This window comes from Rhinolophus sinicus, linkage group LG01, assembly GCF_036562045.2.
Source record: "Rhinolophus sinicus isolate RSC01 linkage group LG01, ASM3656204v1, whole genome shotgun sequence".
NCBI classification, from domain to species: Eukaryota; Metazoa; Chordata; class Mammalia; order Chiroptera; family Rhinolophidae; genus Rhinolophus; species Rhinolophus sinicus.
The window spans coordinates 3,250,737-3,269,502 of record NC_133751.1 but is presented as its reverse complement, the minus strand read 5'-3'; the positions used below and the strand labels follow the sequence as shown (position 1 = coordinate 3,269,502).

Here is an 18,766-nt window from a genome sequence, read left to right as displayed (position 1 = left end):
CCTTCTCCTCTCCCACAGGGTCAGAAAACACCAAATGGACACTGTCACCACAAAGGGACGGTCCCTAGTATTTGCTCGTAATAGAGAGAGTTGCACCGGGAGGCTTGTCCCTCGCAGGGGCCACTCTAGGTCAGGCCTGCAGGGATCTGTGCGCCACCCCCTGGTCTGTGACACTCAGGCACTGGACCACCTGCTTGCAGAGCACCTTCCAGCTCTAAGGGCGGTGCTGGGCTCACATCCTGCGTTGTTGCCACTGGTTTCCTCCTGTAACCTCAGTATCTTCCAAAGAATTCCCCACACTTGTTCCATGATTATATGGAACTGTGCGACTGCAGGGTTGGCAAGGGGGTGAGGAAAGGGCAGAGTAAGCTGGAGCGGCATTTTGGGACCGGTTCTAGGATACTTGGTCAAGCTGAAGCATGTACACCTACCAATCTGTAATTCCATGCCTACCCTTGACACAGTCCCGTGCTTGTGCCTGAGGGGTTAGGACACAGTACACACGCAAGTCCACTGCAGCTCTGCTGTACTTGAGCGAGCGACAGAATAGCCTCCTGCTCCATCCACAGAGAACGGAGAAACAAGCTCTGGTGCGTCCAGAACCCTGAACGGTAGTTGAAGCAGATGACTAGAGCTATGTAAACCAACCGGGATGACTCTCAAAACTGTCAAGTCCTCTAAAGAGGAAGCTTGTGGGAAAATTGTACACACAAAACGATAAGCATTTTAAAGGCAAACAATACTCTAGCTGAGGCAGGGAGGGCGGGGCTGGCAACGCCCTGCTTCTCCACCTGGGGTCCCAAAGGGCTCCTTCCTTGCCATCTGCTAAATGGTATGCATTCAACTTAGTAATAAAGCATAGAGAGATATGAGGGTAAGACTTGTATTTAAAAGAAAGTTGTTTTAGGATTTTTTATAGAGACTTTCTATTTTAAAAAGTCATTCAAATTATTTATGGTATTTGACCAGCCTAATAAGTAATTTCAGCCTGTGAACTGTTAGCGACTATAAAATGAACTCTGCTTAATATCTAAGTGGCTCAAGGTGCATACACACAATAATAGCAACGTATATATTTTATTGAGATATAATTCACGTGCCATATAATTCACCCATTTAAATGGTAGAATTAAATGTTAAATGTTTTTAAAATATACTTTACAGAGTTGTGTAAACTCTCCCCACCGTCACTTTTAGAACATTCTCATCACCCCCAAAAGAAACCCTGTACCCATAGCAGCCACCGTCCATTTCCCCCTAAACGCCACTCCCACCCAGCCTGGCAACCACAAATCTACTTTCTGTCTCTATTGATTTATCTACTCTGGACGTTTCAGATATAAATAGAATCATCCATCTGTGTCCTTTGTATTTGGCGTCTTCCACTGAGCCTAACGTCGTCAAGGCTCATCCACATCGTAGCCTGCGTCAGAATTTTCTTCCTTTTTAAGGCTGAGTAATGCTCCATTACGTGGCTATACCACCTTTTGTTTACCTGTTCACCAGTTCATGGACCAGATTTCTTTTGTATGCAAGGTGTCTGCATTTTCAATAATTCTAAGGCTGAATCAACTCCCCCTCCCAGCAGCTTTAAATCTGCTTCCTTGGTAAGGAAAGGCCCATCACAGGCGACCACACCCCTGCTCACCTTCTCCTGGGCCGACCTGGCCACACTCGAGACCTGCTGCACGGCCAGCTCCAAGGGTGGCTGCAGTGGGTCCTCCTCGAAGGACAGGGGCAGTGGGCCCTGGAATGGAAAAGCACAGTGAGGGGAGGCACGCACAGCGGGGCCGCTGTAAAGCTCTGCAAATCTAAGAAAGTGTAATATGGCTTCTTTTAGTGAAATCTGCGCTTCTAAATGGCAGTGATGGTCAAGTATCAGTAAATTCACACGCCTGGGAACCAGCTCAGGCTGGATGGCGCTCGGGGCAGGACTCAGTACGAGAGAAGAGAAGGGTGGGAAATGGAGAAACGCAGGAAGGAAACCAAAGCTGTGTCCCTAAGGGCAGTGAGAGGCACTCAGAATGTAAAGAAGCCCAGTCTCTGTGGGGAGCTGCTCGTGCTGGCCTGTGGGTCTGGCCGAGTCCTCCCCTTCTTCTGCTGAAAGCCCTGTTTCTAGACAATCACCTCTCCCTGCTCCCTGGCTGCTGGCTGCCCACCCCCTTCTCCCACCCACTGAGCAATGGGTGCACAGGAACCCCAGGAGCCGGCTGCCTCTCCCGGAACTTGAGATTCCTTGTCTGGAAAGGAGCCAGCCTGGTGGCTGTGTCCAGGGAGCAGGTTCCCGAGGGCGTCCCTGCTCTGCAGACATCTGCAGCTGCCGCCCCTGCCCCCCAAGGCCTCCTAGTTCAGGCTCATCCATCCCACTCCCCACCCCACCCCGACCCGCACCCTCTCAGGAATCTCCCCCGTGGCTTGTCAGCCTGTGTCCTTTTAGGTTCTTGCAATTAAAGTCTCCAAGTGAGTCAGGAGTGAGATCAAATTAGTATGCCCCAAGGCAGTCAGACTGATGTTTTATAAAAGAACAAATCAGGGCCTGGATGGCAAAGCAGGTCTCGTCCTTTTTAAAGCAAATTTCCTTGAGAGGCCAAACACTCAAGCCAAGAATACGACCCTGGAACAAAACTCTTCTTAAAGGCTTCCTGACGGGCTGTAGAAAGTATCAAATCGGCACGTTCTGAACAGACAGGTCAAGAAAAACGTGCACCCCACGGCTCTCACCTCTCCTCGCCTGTTTCAGACGCTGCCCGGGGTGCTGAGCCGGTTCCAACGGCACACAGGTTCGGGTAGAAAAGTGGAAAATGCTGCCCAAGGCATGAAAGCTCTTCTGGCAAGCACGGTGCACAGGAGCAGGCAATAACGTTATGGGGGCTGTTTAAGAATTCCCACTGACTCGAAATAAAGCTGAAAGGCACAGAACGTTTTCGTTTACACGCTTGTAACCTCACGCTGTTTTAGCAATGCCTAGCTCACTCCCAAAAACTCGGCAGGGGAGAATGAAATCTGCTCCTCAAGAGTGATGAAATGCTAGTTTCAGAACTGCTCCATGGCTGACAGTGGCTGTGATGTGACCTGCTGACCAGCAGCACACCATGAGCTTGGGGTGCCAAGGGGCCACGGACCGGGCGGCTGGCAGAGAACGCCCCCCGCACGGAGCCCAGTGCCAGGCAGGGAAGCGACCCACGGCAGGAGTGGTCACAGCTGTGGGACCGCGTGGCAAAACAACGCACCTTCTGTTCCAGCCTACAGAGACACCGCTGCCGTGAGCAGCCCGGATGCAGCCTCCTGCCCTGGGCACTGGAGGCTGCGGTCGGTGGCCTCTTACCTACAGCACCTTCTGGATTAAAAGCCTGAAAAGATTCTTCCAGGAAGTTAACATCAAGCGGTGGTCTCATATAGGAAGTTAACCAGTAAGTGAAAACGAGGACCCCTTTCCTATTGCCTGACGCGGAGCTCCCGGCCACCCGGCACCGGCAGGACACCAACCACAAACTCGCGTGTAGCCTGCACTGCCCCTGTGCAGACAGCCGCCACAGCAGACGCCACCCCGCCCAGAGTAAAGCCCGACTTGACAGCCATATGGGAAAGTGACATGCAGGAACTGCCAGGAAACCACTGAAAAAGGAAAACCGTAAGGGGGCCTAGCCCTGCCAGACACTAAAACACACCATTGACCCAGTTCCAACTGCGTGGACCTGGCGCGTGAGCACGCAATGGGCCGGTGGACAGGAACAGGAAATCCCGCACAGACCCAACTACGCGTGCAAACTTAGCCTGGGACAAAGGCGCACCCCCAGGCCCCTGGGTAAAGATGGATTCTCTTTTTAATGAGGATGTCGGAGCAACCCAGGTGCAACACAAACACTAACAAACAGACTTAACTGCATCACCGATGAAAAACACAGCCAGCCTAAGACACTTTGGGAAAGAGTATCCTAACTGCACATAAATGCTGTAATCTAGGCAATAAATGTGTTTGTCACAGGGCGACAAGTTAGCAATTCAGAAACTACTCTGTGCATCTACAAGAAGTGACCAAATAAGTAAATACACTCCAGACAGTAAGTACCTGGGGCCTCCCTCCTGGGGGAGGACATTAAAAATATGGACAGAGGAAGGTAAAATGAACTCTGCGCTATTGACCTGGGGTCCAAGGTATCACTATAAACTTTATAGCCATGGCTTTGAAGATACAGACAGATAGACAGATAGGCAACACAGATGTGTGCATACGAGGGTTAGCATTCACATATGTATTTCCCAGCTCTGTCCACTAAAAGGGTCTAGACGTGAAGAGACCCTGGCAGTAAAGAGCACAACTGACACCCAGATCCTGATTTCTAAACAGTTTTCCAATAGAGGGAATCAGGGCTGTTTGGAGATATGGATGAATCCAGGGCTGGAAGAGGGGAAAATACAAGCTGAGGCGAGAACAAACATCTTATGGAGCCACCGAGGAAGAAGGGCTACCTGTCTGTCTGTCTATCTGTCTGTCTATCTAGCCATCTAAAATCTTGATGGAAGACCACAAAAGACTACTACTGAAAGAGCTCCTCATGGCCAAAATGAGAACAATTTAAGCAACAAAATAAATAGCGATAATATTGGGATTTCAACCCATAGAATAAAATAAATGCCCACGAGTCCAGACTGATAAAAATAATCAACAAAATATCTAGGTGGAGAAGAAGTGGCAGCTCTTTCTTGCAGCCAATGAACAAATGCAGAAGGAGAGTGGAAAACAAAAAAGTCGTCATCAAGCAAACTCCCCAGAAATAACTTCTGCAGACTCATCACACGGATGGATATCAAAATCAGTGAGCCAAAGTGGAAGGAGTAACAGGATTTGTATAGTCTCAAAGTATCTCCCCAAATTATTTGTTAACTTCGGAGGGAATGATATAAGAGGAGACATAAAATAGAAACCAGCAGAAACCCCCTTAACCAAGGGATCAAGGCCAAGGTCCCCAGAACTAAGTTACACTGCCCTCATGAACCCTGGGATATAGTACATGGAAAGGGGCACATCTCTGCTGTGGTTTGTATAACCTCAGTCCAATCAAGGTCATGAAAAACAAAGAAAGAGTAGGAAACTGTTCCAGACTTTGGGAGACCAAGGAGAAGTAACAACTCAATGCCATGTGGGAGCTGAATGGGACCCTAGAACAAGAAAAGGAGAAAAAGATGCTGGTGGAACACAGGTGCAATGCAAACCAGGTCTTCAGTTTAGTTAAAGACCAATGCTAATGTTAATTTCTTAGACTGTTACAATGTTAACATCATTGGACTGTAAACTATATTATAGTAACATTGTGTCAATGTTAATTCCTTGGTTCTGATCATTGTGCTATGGTTAAGTGAGGCAGGGTGAGGAAGGTAAGAAACGCTGAATTATTTTTGCAACTTTTCTGTAAATCTAAAACCAGTGAAAAATAAAGTGATTTTTAAAAGAGATTTTACAAGAAAACAACCCACCTTTACTGACTTTATTTTCTAAATGCCTCACATAGATCTCATCTGGAATGGATTCTGTTTTCCGATTGAACCCAAAGTTATCCTCTGCTACAGATGAAGCACAGAGAGGTCAGGAGTTGCCCAAGGTCACACAGCCCCAGAACTTTCAGCATAAGTGGTGAGCACACAGCTCTTCCAGGCTCAAGAAGTCCCCTCCAAGCTCAGCAACCCACAAGGGGCTGATGGGACTGGAAGTGAGCTTTGGCTGCATTTTAGTTAAAACTACGCCCACTCTTCCTTCCCCTGAATTCCTGTCTCTCTGGGAGAATGGGTGAGTGCAAAGAACAACCTGACCTAGCGCCTATTCCTGAGTTTTGGATCGACAATTTGCAAAGTCATCAGTGAGACTCCTTTAATGTTGATTCTTTAGAAATGAAAAACAAAGCACATTAAACAGCTTGTTTTGCCCAGGCCTGGCCGGTTCCCAAGCGGGGAAGGCCTGTGTCCAGACGGGGTACTACACATGGCACTGTTCTCCCACCCAGTGACAAGTTGCTAACAGGCCCTGCCATCCATCTCTGACCCCTCTCACCCACTCCTCCGCCCCACCCGGAGCGCTGCCTGCTCTGAGCCAGCCTTGTGCTGGGCACCCTGGTGGTCTGTGCCTGGACAGACAGGGCTCTGGCCCAGCTCACAATCCTGGGAGCTGATGCGGCACCAGTGACCACAAGATGCCAATGTGATTCAGGGCCAAGCACAGGCTGCAGGGTGGGGGTGGGGGTGGGGCAGCATCCTGGCAGAATGGGAGGATCGGGGACCTGTGTGTGAGACCTGAAAGGTTTACAGAAGTTAAATAAGGAGGAAGGTTAAATATGTTTGAGACAAAAGGAACGATCTGTGGGAAGGCCCCACACAGGAAGGAACCCTGAGTATTTGAGCAGAAGAAAGGACACCTGTTGGGGGGTCACAGTGAAGGGTGCAAGGAGGGGCCCCTACAGGCCCTTCTCCAAGGTCTCCAAGGTCGCCTTCCCATTCTTACCAACTGACTGCTTATTTGTGGCCACTGTCGCTGGTCAAGGAGTTTGGATTTGGGGGAGCACCACTCAAAGCTCGTTACACAGCAGGAAAACTTGTCACTTTGTTTACTTTTTAAATTGCAGAAGCTCATATACAAATCAGAGCTATTAAAAACATGTTCTAAGTTCACACAGCATCTTTTGGGTTTTTTTTATGAAGAACACAAATCGTCCTACACGGTCCTGCTCATTTCCATTGAGAACACCCTTCTGAAGAATCTCCGGGGCAGCTTCGGGGTGGCCCGCTGTGACAAACCCGGGACACGGCCCACCCTCTGGGACCAGTACTTGCCATGCATGGGCTGGGCCACATCGCCCTGGGGAGGGAAGAGCTGTCCACCCTCCCCCACCCCTGGCGGGGCCCACGCCAGCCACAAGCGCCTGCCTGCCAGAGCCAGTGAGTGCTGTGGAAATGGCAGCCTGGAGCCTCCCGGGTGGGTGTGTGGGGGGGAACCATCACTGGGGTAAGTGACTGTAACTGTCAACGTAAGGCAGGGGGACTCCAGGGAAAAGCTCAACTGTTGCCTTTGAATAACAGGATAACAGTTCCCAGGCTAGCAGCGACTGACGCAGTTCTGGGACGTCCGTTTTCCATGACTGAACTGCAATCAGATCAACTGGAATCAGAGTGGAGAGTGTTGTTGGGTGAAGGGGACTCTGGTGTAGAGACAGATGTGCATCTGGTGGCTTTTCACTAGTGAGAAGCTAGCTTGGAGAACTTGTGAAACATACAGTATGCTCCCTCCCCCTGCCAACCTAAGCCTGAATTGGAGGGGGGCTGGCACGTGTATTTTTTAGAAGCTCTCTAGGCAATTTGCTGGTGCTTCCCAAACACCTGGCATCTACCGGGCTGACTGGCAGAGCAGCAAAGGTTTCCTCTCGTGTGTCTGCAACTCACCATCCTAATTTAAAAATAGTTTTGGAAGGGTCAGACTCACAGAGCCCCTCTGACACAGGGAACCTGCAGCGCCACGGTCAGGGGTCGTCCAGAGTCAAAGGAGACTCAGGAGTTACGGCTCAGTCCTCAGATTGCTCAGAAGCAAGTTCCACTGTTAGGGATGACATGTGAAACAATCAGACCTTTTTAGCCTTTCTTGCTGAACCTCAGTTAAAGGGAACATGTGGGTCTCAAAGTGGAGTTTGATGTCCACAGGGAACGTGACTGCAGACGTGGACGGACCACAAAGACCCGGCCCACGGTCCAGGGCAACCCTGGCAAGTCTCTCCAGCTCATGGGCCTCAGTCTCCCTCTGGAGAAGGAAGAGGCTGTTAGAAGAGTTCGGGGTTCCTTTCCGTCTTAAAATACAAAGCCAGGATAAGACTTAGAGCGGGAGGAGTTACCGTCTCCACTGGAGAGAGAATTCCACCTTTCATGAAGACGCTGGATATGTTTAAGTTACTTCCAGGGAGTCTGCAACCCCTCAGTGACAGGCTGCGAAGCGGTCTCCTGGGCAGGGCAGAGATACCAGGCCAGGGCCAGGCAGGAGAAGCCACTAAGCTGTGGCTCTCGGGCCGAGAGCAGGCATGGAGTGTCAACCCTAATCCGGGATTAGTGGGAGGGCAAAGAGAAACTGCAGGGCTGGCAGCCGGTCAGGACGCCCACGGACGAAACACCAGCCTGCTCAGCCAGGCTGTCATCGGTGCTGCAACATGATGGCCCAGGACTGGGGAGGGGGTGTGACAAGTCAGTAGCAGGAGCTGAGTTGTCCAGATCCTATCTGCCTGCAAAACTTTGCATCTGAATTCAAATCAAGCAACACTTCCAGGCACTGGGAGAGCAGCAGCTGACACCACAGTCAGACCCAATCCACGTCCATGCAAAACTGGCTGGGAAGTCTTTGAGCTTGAGGCCCGCCATTATGGCCCCTTCCAGGCAGGAGTCTGGAGACACTGTGGTCCCCGAGTCTGCAGGGCCCGGTCAATAGCAGACAGAATAGAGAAAACACAAGCCAGAACTCTCCCCACCCCCCACCTCCCGCTCCAACAGAGCCAAGTGATTGGGTAAAAGGTTTCTTTCGAAACTAGTTGTTTCCTTCAGTGTTCTCAGCTTCACCTGACCTACCAGACATTCCAGGGAGGAATTTCCTCCTTTCTCCCTCCCTCAACACCCCAGGCACACGCGCAATCTGGAAGCACTGTGTCTAAGGGAATCCTGTTTTCGAAGCCAATCAAGAAATGTCAGGAAACAGGAAGAATGGGGTAAGCAGGGTTCTCCCAACTCCAGGAGATAGGGTCATGCCTCCGCACCTGAGACTGTCAGGAGGCCCAGGGTTAAAAACCAAAAGGATTCTCCAGGTCCTCCACCCAACACTCCCTTGAATTTTAGGCAGAGCAGGGACAAGGCTCAAGCCCACTAATGCCTCCACCCTAAGTGGACTCAGCTTCAGAACCTGGTCTGTGATACCAGGTCAATCAGGGGTCAATGACAGTAGCTTGGTGGGGGAAACAAATCTGTGTTTGTTCCCATAAGGTCACATGGCTTTAGGGCTCCCACAAGAGATGGAGCGGGCGGGCGGGCGGGGGGGCTCCTCTGAACAGAAGACGTCCAGCTCTGGACAGCAGCGGCACAGATTCTAGGCACCAAGACAGATGGCAGTCACCTGACGCTGAAGCCTTTTGTCAGCCAAAAGGTACAGTTATTTTTTCAATAGTTCAGAACACGGTCTTTCAAGTTGTTAGATTTATGCTCATTTATACGCAAAGCTTTCTTGTTTTCTAAGCCCATGGCCATGTGAGTCAAGGCCATGACACAAGGACCAGGCAGAGGGCCCGCTCTGGAATATTTTGAAGGTTGATGGGTCCAGGCACGCACCATTCACTATTTCCAAGGCCAGTGGCCGTAGGCTTCTCCGCTGAGCTGCACACGCAAGTGCAGGACCGTGGAAGCAAGGAGGTGGCCAAAGGCTAGGGAGCACCTCCCCAAACAGACCAGGCCCTAAGCGCTCCTTCGGAATGCCCGGAAATGGTAGATGCCAGGAGCTTGTCATTAAACTAAGATGTCTTAAAAGTAAAAATAATTCACCACGTCACTGACCATGGAAGACACAAAAGCACAGAGTGTGCTGCCGCAGAGTTAGGCCATAAGCCCCTGAGCTTTGGGGTAGGAGGCAGCTGGGTTCCAATCCCAGCTGTGCAGCCTTAGGCTGTGTGACCTTGGGCGGGTTCCTTAACCTCTCCGTGCCTCATGGCCTCACGTGTAGTGTCAGGAGTTGTGAGGATTCAGAGACGATAAGCCACCAACACAGTGTCTGGCAAGTGGCTCGCCCTCAAAAAACGGTCACTCATTTTATATGCCAGGGAATGCAAACCTTTTGGAAAAACATTCTTGGTGAAACTCAGCTCTATAGCTGGAAGCATATTTGGGTCACAGTTATTCATATATCAGATGCAAAAGCAAAAAGTGTCCACTGGGAACCGGATCCACCTGGGACTCCAGGAAGGGCAGGTATGAGCTGGAAGTGGAATGGGCCCCCCTGACAAGTCTCTCCAACAGCCAGGACTCCGCACACCTGATGTGTGGGAATAGGTCTAACCGTTCTGTCTCGACTCCCCATCATGGATCGTCCGTTCTCCGGGGCCTTTTTCCTAACTTTCAAGGATGCCCTGCTGCGGGGAAGGTTCACTTGGGATCAGTCAGGGGCTGCGCGAGCGAGGCTGACGGGTCGCAGCTGGCTATCAGCCGCACCCGACCTGGCAGCTCCACCACCGCCCTCACAGAAACTTACCCCTTTCCGTCTGGCCTCCTGGTTCAGGGCGGCCACCCAGGCAGCCTGCCACTGGTTCCTCCAGCTGTTCAGCGTCAGGATCCAGGCGAGCAGCACGTCCGACTCGGGGCGCTGGTCCTTGCCAGGCTCCGCCGCCCGCCGCCGGGGCCGGGGTCGCGCCCTGGCCAGCGCCCACTGCGCCAGGTATAGGCCCACCGTGCCAAGGGCCACGACGAAGAGCGACACCAAGACCAGCCACTGGACCTCACCGAGCCACGAGCCCAGGCGGGACATGGTGATGGCGCATACCCGGCGCGCCTCGCCCCAACTTCCCAGGGCAGCCCGGGCGGGGCGCGGAGCCCGCGGCAGCGAGCTCAGGACATCAGCTCGCGGCCGTCCGGGGGGCGTGGAGGGGCGGCAGGCCGGATCCTAGCTGCTGGCGGCGCGGGCCCGGGCGCGGGGCCCAAGGCGGGGAGGCCCGGCGCGGCGAGCAGGAGGAAATGCCGGCCGGCGCGCGGCGGCCACCGCCCGGGACTGCGCCCCCAACCCCGCACACCTGGCAATGTGGACGCGGCGGCCGGCGTTCCGGACTCGGCGTCTGGGCAGGTCCCGGGGCCGCGGCCAGGCGCGTTTCCTCCTGCGCGCGCCGCCCGGGGCGTCCAGCCCGCGGCCCAGCAGTGGCCGGAGAGGCTGGGGCCGGGGGCGGGGCGGGGCCGGGTCCTAGGGGGCGGGGCCTGGGCCTCTGGCGCCCGGGCCGTCTCCGCCCCCTTAAAGGTCCTGCGCCCGCGACCCCTTGTGGGCCCCACCCCGCTCGCGGCTCGGGGCTCACGCCCCTCCACGTGCGCGCGCCGCAGGGCCCCTGCGATGACTTCCCGCGGGCCGCGGCGGCGCGGGGTCCCGACTGGGCGCGCCCGGCGCGGCTTCCTCCAGCGCTGATGTGCCCCCGGCGTGGCGACGCGACAGCGCGGTGCGCGGGACTTTCCAATTAGTCAGCCGGACCCCAGGGCTACTGTGGGTCTGGCTGGCTCGGCTTCCCTGTGCGAGTGTGCGTGCGTGTGCATGTGTGTGCACGCCTCTGTGTGCCTGTGCGTGTGGCAGCGTGATTTCTAGGATCACCATCCACCCTCCAGAAAGACGGTGTCTGGGTTTCACATACTTAGAAAGTCCCTAGAAATCCACGACTTGCACCCCAAAGCCAGGTGGGCCTAGAGACTCACCGTCTTCGTATGGATGTTATTTGTGAAGAAGTGTGTAGGCACGCGTGTGTGTGGCACGCCCCCTGTGCCCCTCGCCTTGCCGGCAGCCCCTATCCTTAGCTAGTGCCACAGTAACACTAGCTGGAGGGTCTCCAAGACCTAATGAAAGGCCTCAATCATAAAATAGTGATCCGCTGGTGTTCCGGCAGCTGTGTGAACAGCATTCGACCTCAGATTGGATGGGCTCCCATTTTGTTATCTGGCCAAAGTCTGCTGATGGGCCTGTCTGCTTGGTCATAGGAGTGGGGCTTCCGACCTTGCCAATGCAGCAGACGGGTCCTCTCTCTGTCTGGTTCCCTCTCAGTCCCTCTCTGCCACTGCGCTGGGTAAAGAGAAGTCGTAGAACCGGGCTCAGGGGGAGTTTTCTAAGAAGATGGGCTAGTTTGGCAGATCTGCGATTAGGACCTAGACCTGCTTCACAGCCTTATTGACACCTATTATGCAAAATGCCTGGGAAGAGCAGAGCAAAGAGAACCACAGAGGCTGTGATGGATCTACCTGGACACCAAGTATTAAAGATGGGTGCCAGCTGGAAAGGGCGAGATGGGTGTAAGGCATGTTCAGAAGTGTGTGTGTGTGTGTGTGTGTGTGTGTGTGTGTGTGTACAAAGGCCCTGAGGCCTGCATGTAGCTCAGTACCCCCGAGGCAGAGAGTACAGGGGGATGGTGTGAGAGTTGGAGGGAGTCAGGCGTGGGGCAGGAGCAGCGCGTGAGTCATGGGTAGTAGACAGAGCCATGGAAAAGGAGAAGCAAGCTGTCTTAAGCACAGAGTGAAACAACGACATTTTATAATTTCACTCCCAGCAGCAGGTGGAAACTGGGATGGAAGGAAGTGAAGGGGCAGAGCTCAGCTAGATGGTGACCCTCAGGGTCCCTGAGAAGGGTAGATATTAGGCAGAGAGCACCGGCAGGAAGGCGGGATGGAGCCTCACAGGAGGTTCTTTCTTGCTGGGAGGCTGGAGGCCAGGAAATGAGGGTGCGTGAGTTGGAAACTGTGGGGCTGGAGCAGCAGGAGGTGGAAAAAGTTTACACCTGAGCGCCTGGATTTTTTTTTTTTTTTTTTGAGAAGGAGGAAGGAATCGGGAGGCAGCTGGACTGAGAGCCCTTGTAGGGAACAGAACAGGAAGCTGGCAGGGAGCCGAAATCATCCAACTGCCCAGGTGAGCTGGGCAGGGAAGGAGGGGGGTGAACTAGCCCTTACTAGGTGGGTCTGATATTAGAAAGTGGAACTAGAATGGTCCTATCAGCTTTCTGCGAGTTACCTGGTCTTTAAACATGAGCTTGCCTTTCAGCCCACAGGCCCTTAACCGTTGGGGAAATGGCTCTCCTTTCCTCGGAAATCTCCTCTTACTTGGAGCAAACGTTAGTTACTTTTGATCTGTAGCCAGATCTGTGCGGTTGAATAATTCAAGTCCTGCTGGCCCCCTTGCCAGAATAACAGGGATAACTAGATACCTTGGGCTCACGTCTCCCTGTTCCAGCACCAGTCCATGTGCACACGTGTGCGTTGGCTGTGACCATGTTGGCAGTTACAACACGGCCTATCCCGTGTGACTGGTGGAACCAGTCTCATTCCTCACGGTCATGTCTCCGAGGCACCCCCCACCCCCATTTAGAATCTTGTAACAAACTGTGCATTGAATACCACCCCTGGTTCGGAATTTTTACGAAGGAATGTACAGATGCAGGTATTGAATTACTTCCATGTAGAGGCAAACATTGGGAGAGCAGGAACGACCCACGCTTACAGGAAAATGCAGTGGGCCAAAATGTGCAATAGCAACAGAGATATCTTGTGAGTCTACGAAAAAGACCAGGCTGCCTTCACTTCTGCTCCTGTGCGTGGAGGACAGCGGACAGCTCAGCTCTCCGGTAAGGGCAGCATTTTCCCCACACGTGGTGACATTCTTTGCCCCTGGCACGCTGTCCTCTCCTGCACCCCATATTCCTCCAACCCTTCATCCAGATTGCAGCTCTGCCCAGGGAGGACGCTGTGTGTCACCCACCAAACCTCCCACGGGGTGGGGTTCCATCCCACTCCTCTCTGCAGAGGTCGTTTGCTGGTTCTAATGCTCCTAGAAGGAAACCCCTGTGCTTTGAATCCTCCAACTAGCTTACGTGAGCTTTTGTGAGCAGATGGGGTGGAGGCCTGGGGGTCTGGACACTGGCCATTGTCCCCAAGAGGGGCTCTCACACCGTGGTGGTGGTGATGATGAAACCAGCTCACAGGGGCCCAAGGGAAACCATCTTCAGATCAACCTGGGGGGCCCACCAGAAGCAGCCACCTTCCTGGAATATTCCAGAAGGCATTGCTCTGAGCCTTGGACCCGCTGGGTCCCATGGGGGCAGGGAGGAAACGGCAGAAACTATGTATTCCAAATTCCTCCTCAGAATATTCTACAGTAACTGCTTGTGAGACCGGAGCACAGGATGCAGGAGGAAAGGCTCCATTGTTCTATTTTTTCTTTTAAAAATGTTTCTAAAACATACATCATGTAGACAGGCATTGCTTGCGGGGTGAGGTGATCTCCGCCCAGCCACCCAGTCCTGGTGCCTCATCGGTGCATGCAGGGTGGCGTATTTCAATGTCTTCTCTAACCCAGCCCAGGAGATTCCGTGAGGATGTCTCATTTTAAAAATTAATAACTATGTCTAATGTCATCTATGCTTCATATCTAGCCAAGTTATGCTTATTAATACTAGAAATTAGTCATTACCATTGAGCTAGATATTCTTATGGGTTTTATAAAAATACTTTAAAAATTGGGATATATACATAAATACCTGTACAAAATTTTGTTAATTATCATGAGTTTCTAGGAGTGGAAAGGATGAGGTCCAGGAAATTTGCAGTTTGTCTCTGAGTTGGCGAACCTTCTTCTTTCCCCTGTAGCAGTTTGCATGACGGTGCTGGTGGTGCTGGTGGTGCTGGTGGTGCTGGTGGTGGTGGTGGTGAGAATGGCTCGAATTATCAAGTTATGCCTCCAATGCCCTGATGGACCTGAAGCCCAGGCCCCAGCGGGTCTGTGACGGGAGACCTGGGATGGACGACCTGTGAGTAGAAGTGGTCAGCTTCTTTCAGTGGCCCTGGAGAAAAGACATTCTGAGAATTCCCTCTTCGCAAAAATGCTTTTAAGATTTGGCTCCATGCCCTCAGCAGTGGGGTCTGTGGGGACATTTGACCCAATCTCCTTGGCTACAGTCATGCAGACTTAGTCATTTCCACCATCCGAGGCTCTGGGGTGCTTTGGGTCCATTTCCTGTTATGCCTGTTGGGCGAATCGGGAAGCCTGTAAACCCAATCAAAGGTCGCGGGTAGCCAGAGCCCCGCCCTCCGCCAGAATGGGCCTCCTGCTCCATAGCGACCTCGGATGCTCCTTCTGGTCACTTGCGTGACTTATTGAGACACTGTTCATGGAGCCTTCCTGGGAACAAAGCAACCATCCTACATAGCTGCAGAAACTCCGAAAGCATCCGAAGAGCTGGGAGGAAGTTCCTGAGTCTGCTGACCAGGACACACGCCAGCTGACCCTGGCAGGAGCGACTATGATAGAGATAGAAGTCATGATCCAGCAAGCCCCTTCTTCCATCGCGTCACTGCAGGTCCCTGGGCTGGGTGTTCCCACAAGTGCACCCCCCATGGTGGGCAGCTGGCAGGTGGGCACCGCGGTCGTGGCTGTGTGTACCAGCAGACACACAGGAGGCGCTCCACTTGATGGGCTCACTTAATTTTCATGGCAACACTCAGAGGATGGCATCATCATTTTAAAAGTGAGGAAACTGAGTTCAGAGAGGCTGAGACACTTGTTCAAGGCCACACAGCAAGAAGTTTGACCCCAGGGGCCATTGACCAAAGCCCACGTTCATTCTATCAAGTTTTATAAAGCAAACAAATTCTACTAAAAAGAAAGGAATGTTAAAAGGAGGGAAGGAAGGGGTCCCTTTTCTCATGTCCTTGACCAAAGATCTGTCTAAAGAAGATGAATTCCCTTTTGTGTTCTGAAGTCCGGGAGACATGTAGTCTTTCAAACGCAGAGGAGAGGAAGTTCATTTAGAGTTCATTCGAGGGACTCGTGTGGAGCTTCTGCTGTGTCCCAAGCCTTTTCTGGGAAGATGCAGACGAGTCCCCCCAGTGCCTGCCGTGGAGATGGCCGGCCAAGGAGATGGTCATCCAGCAGGTGCCCCCGAGGAGGGCCCTCCAGGCTGCCTCCTCCCACCTAAGAGGGAACAGCCAACAGGATGTGCCTTCACCTCCCCCCACCCCCCAGGAGCCTGAGTCATGCCACACTGCAGGGAGGTGGCTGGGCAGGGTCACAGGCAGAGATGCCAGCTACTGCGGGCCAGCCGGCTTGCCAAGAGCCTGCCCTGGGCCACCCAATGACGCGGTCCTTGCAACTCTGCACCCATGCCAGGCCGGCGGAGGAATGTGACCCAGATGGCAGACTTCATCCCCACCAGGTGGCTCAGTTAGGCCTCCTAAGAATTGCCCAAGAGCAAGGGGGATTGGCAACTTTGTCTGTATCCCAGGGACCAACCTTATGAATGAAAACATTTAACCTTGTGTTTTCTATATGCTGAAAAAGTACTTTCAAGGAAGCGGTTACCCAAATTGTCTGTTTTCCCTGACTCAGAAGAATGCTGAGCTTGCACTTGTCCGGTGACATCTGAGCTCGCTCTGCCGGAGGGTCCGATGTGACCACCTGATAGAAGTCGTGGTCTGGGGGACTCCTCAGGTGGCAGTGGGAGCCTGGTGGAGAGCACCCTGAGGAAGAGAACGATGAAGGCACTGAAGACAGGTGCCCCACCCCCGCTTTTCCTGGGACTTTGCTGGGGCTGCATCAGAGGCTGCAGCTGGGGTGGTGGGGGGTGGGGGGGGCAGCCGTGGGGGCTTCTAGCTGGGGACTGACCCCTGGGCTGCACAAAGTGACGCTGTGCTGCTCCAAGGTTCTCAGAAGCTGCTGGATAGGCCTGTGCAGTCCCACTGACTCAGCCATTCCTGGTGCTGACTTCGGAATAACGTGGGGTCCATGTATGCTTCAGCTAGAGGAGGGCGTGCTCGTGCTGGTGGGCCAAGCTCTGAGAGCCGGAGGGAGAATCACGGGACCCCGGCAGGGCACATTCCGTGTAAGCAACATTTTGCCTGCCTTTTGGCCTAAAATTGTCCTTTGTGTTATGGGTTTGTTGTTGTTGTTGTTTAAGGCCTTGCTGGGCATAAGGATAGAATCAACTAAATATCTGGAGGGATATTTAGCCTCTTTCAGAGTTAAAGGAAACTACTGTTAAAGGGCTTTAAAAACAACCCAGCAGCACCTGTCTTCCTGCAAATCATTAAGGGGTTCTTTACAAATGATTGTTATCCATTCCAGGGACTCACCAAATCACCCAATAAGACAGAATGAACAGTTCTGCTGGTCCAGAAAATATCAAAGCCTGGAAACAACTGGTCTTGTGCTTAAAAGAGGAAACATGCATGCCTTCCGTTTGCCTAGAATGTAGCAAGAAGTCCTGTAATACGTAACTCACCAGGGGCAATGTGGCTCGAGGGTGGCAGAGCCAGATGTAGGCCCAGGTGTTCCCAGCAAGTCTGTACGATGTCCCTGTGAATAAAAGTGCAATTCTATGCATGAGGCGCATTTTTCACTGGTTCTGATGGAGTCATCATCTCTCCCCTCTGCTCAGGATGAGAGGTGTGACTGTACCTGTGAACACCTGAGGTCATCGCAGGCACTCGCTAGATGCATCATTTCCTGGCACAGTCCCTTCCAGAAGCTCAGCCAGCTCCCTCTCAGGGAGCCCCCTCTGAGCCCACAGTGGGGGACAGCAGAGCAGGGGGACACCACCTGGGACCCCAGGTTTCCTTCCCCGTCCAGTCCATTGGTTCTCCTTGAGTCAAGGGGTCACATAGATGAAGCCAGGAACTCTGAGGAGGGAAGCAGCCCAGACCCTCACCCTCCAGGCTTTACCCCAGATGACAGCAAGAAGGTAACTGGTGGGTCCCAGGGGAGGAAAGGGTCCCTCTTAACCCCTCCCTTGCTGTTTGTGTGAGCATATTATGGTCAGGCCTCATGTGCGTTTGAAATGCATGTGTTGTTTTAAGGCCATACTTCTGTGTCCAGCAAGAGGGGGACAAAGTACCTTGGGAACTGCCCTGCCCCCACACTTCTAGGAATACAGCAGAGAACACACCAGCAGCCTTTCCAATGCACAGCCAAGCTTCACTGACACGGGGTCTCAGGGTGTCCCCACAGGAAAAGGAAAGAAGAAGACCAGGTGATTTCCGGGGTACCTGCCCCCCTTACTCTGGGGCAGGAAGGGATAGCTTGGTGTCCTTGGTTACCAAGGAGCAGAAGCCACGTTTCAGGCCATGGAGATCAGATGAGTGGGGAGAGGGTGGAAGTGAGACTGTTACATTGAACAGACCCTTCGAAGGGAAACCAGGAAATGAATGTGCGAGGAATAACGGGTGACATCAGGGAAACTGGTCTGCATTTACACCAACTGCATGATCTCAGAAATGCGTGCAAACATTCAGAAAAGGGGGTGTCGGGCTGGGGACACTCAGGGCCCCCACAGAAACCCCTCCGCCTGGCAATGTTGTTTGTGACCCCAAAGACCTCTCGGCTGAACTGCTTCATGGAACAGAATCCAAGATACAGAATCCCCAGGAAAGTCACCAGCTGAGACCACAGAGCATTTTACTCAGTTCAATCGACCTTAAACTAACCAGTAGGTAAAAACTTTAAAGGGGATTGAAAATGTAAAGGGAAGTGAGATACGGCCACCTTTTGATCTCAGCCCTCAGGATAATGCGGGGAAGTGGGTAAAACAGGTGGTTCTTATCCCTGTTTCGCGGTAGGAAGCGCAAGTCCAGAGAATCCCGGAACGTATGGAGGCCCAACGATTGTTCCCAACACAGCTAAGGGGCCACAAGTGCTCGCTCCTCAAATAACCCCCTTCCTAGCTGAGAACAGACTTGTCGAGACAGGTGACCACAGAGTGGCCAAGCCTTGGTCCGCGCGCGTGTTTCTCAGATGTCAGTTCATGACGTACGTACGCCTTTGGGAATCATTCGCTGGTTAGGCCCCAGCTGTTGGAAAGGGCTGGGTGGCATTATTTGCTTCAATAATAAAACCATACATATTCATTTTTAAAAAATCATCAAAGCTGCTCTGAGGTAAGAAATAAAAAGTGCCCGGGCCCCACCGTGGGCCCCACCAGGCAGCTCCTGAGGGCAGAATCGGTTGTTCACAGCCCTTTATTCAAGTGCAGTGACCCAA

At 52.8% G+C, this 18,766-nt stretch overlaps 1 protein-coding gene and 1 long non-coding RNA gene across 3 annotated transcripts in view; one reads left to right on the top strand and one right to left on the bottom strand.

Moving 5' to 3' along the window:
- C2CD2 (C2 calcium dependent domain containing 2) overlaps positions 1–10,912 on the bottom strand; it is a 49,702-nt gene extending 38,790 nt beyond the window's left edge. The window contains exons 1-2 of one of the 2 annotated variants that reach the window (XM_019745721.2): positions 10,256–10,912; positions 1,649–1,747 (exon numbers count right to left, since the gene is read on the bottom strand). In XM_019745721.2, the coding sequence (XP_019601280.1) occupies positions 1,649–1,747; positions 10,256–10,528 (372 nt within the window). In that variant the 5' untranslated portion in view covers positions 10,529–10,912. Of the gene's footprint in view, positions 1–1,648; positions 1,748–2,721; positions 2,951–10,255 lie in introns of those variants that run through there. The other variant, XM_074325014.1, reaches the window with a different exon arrangement.
- On the top strand, positions 10,735–17,113 carry LOC109454773 (uncharacterized). The gene is made up of 4 exons (XR_012490924.1): positions 10,735–11,201; positions 12,559–12,649; positions 13,200–13,361; positions 14,383–17,113. It is a non-coding gene; the product is annotated as an uncharacterized LOC109454773 (long non-coding RNA).
- Positions 17,114–18,766: the final 1,653 nt, after the last annotated feature.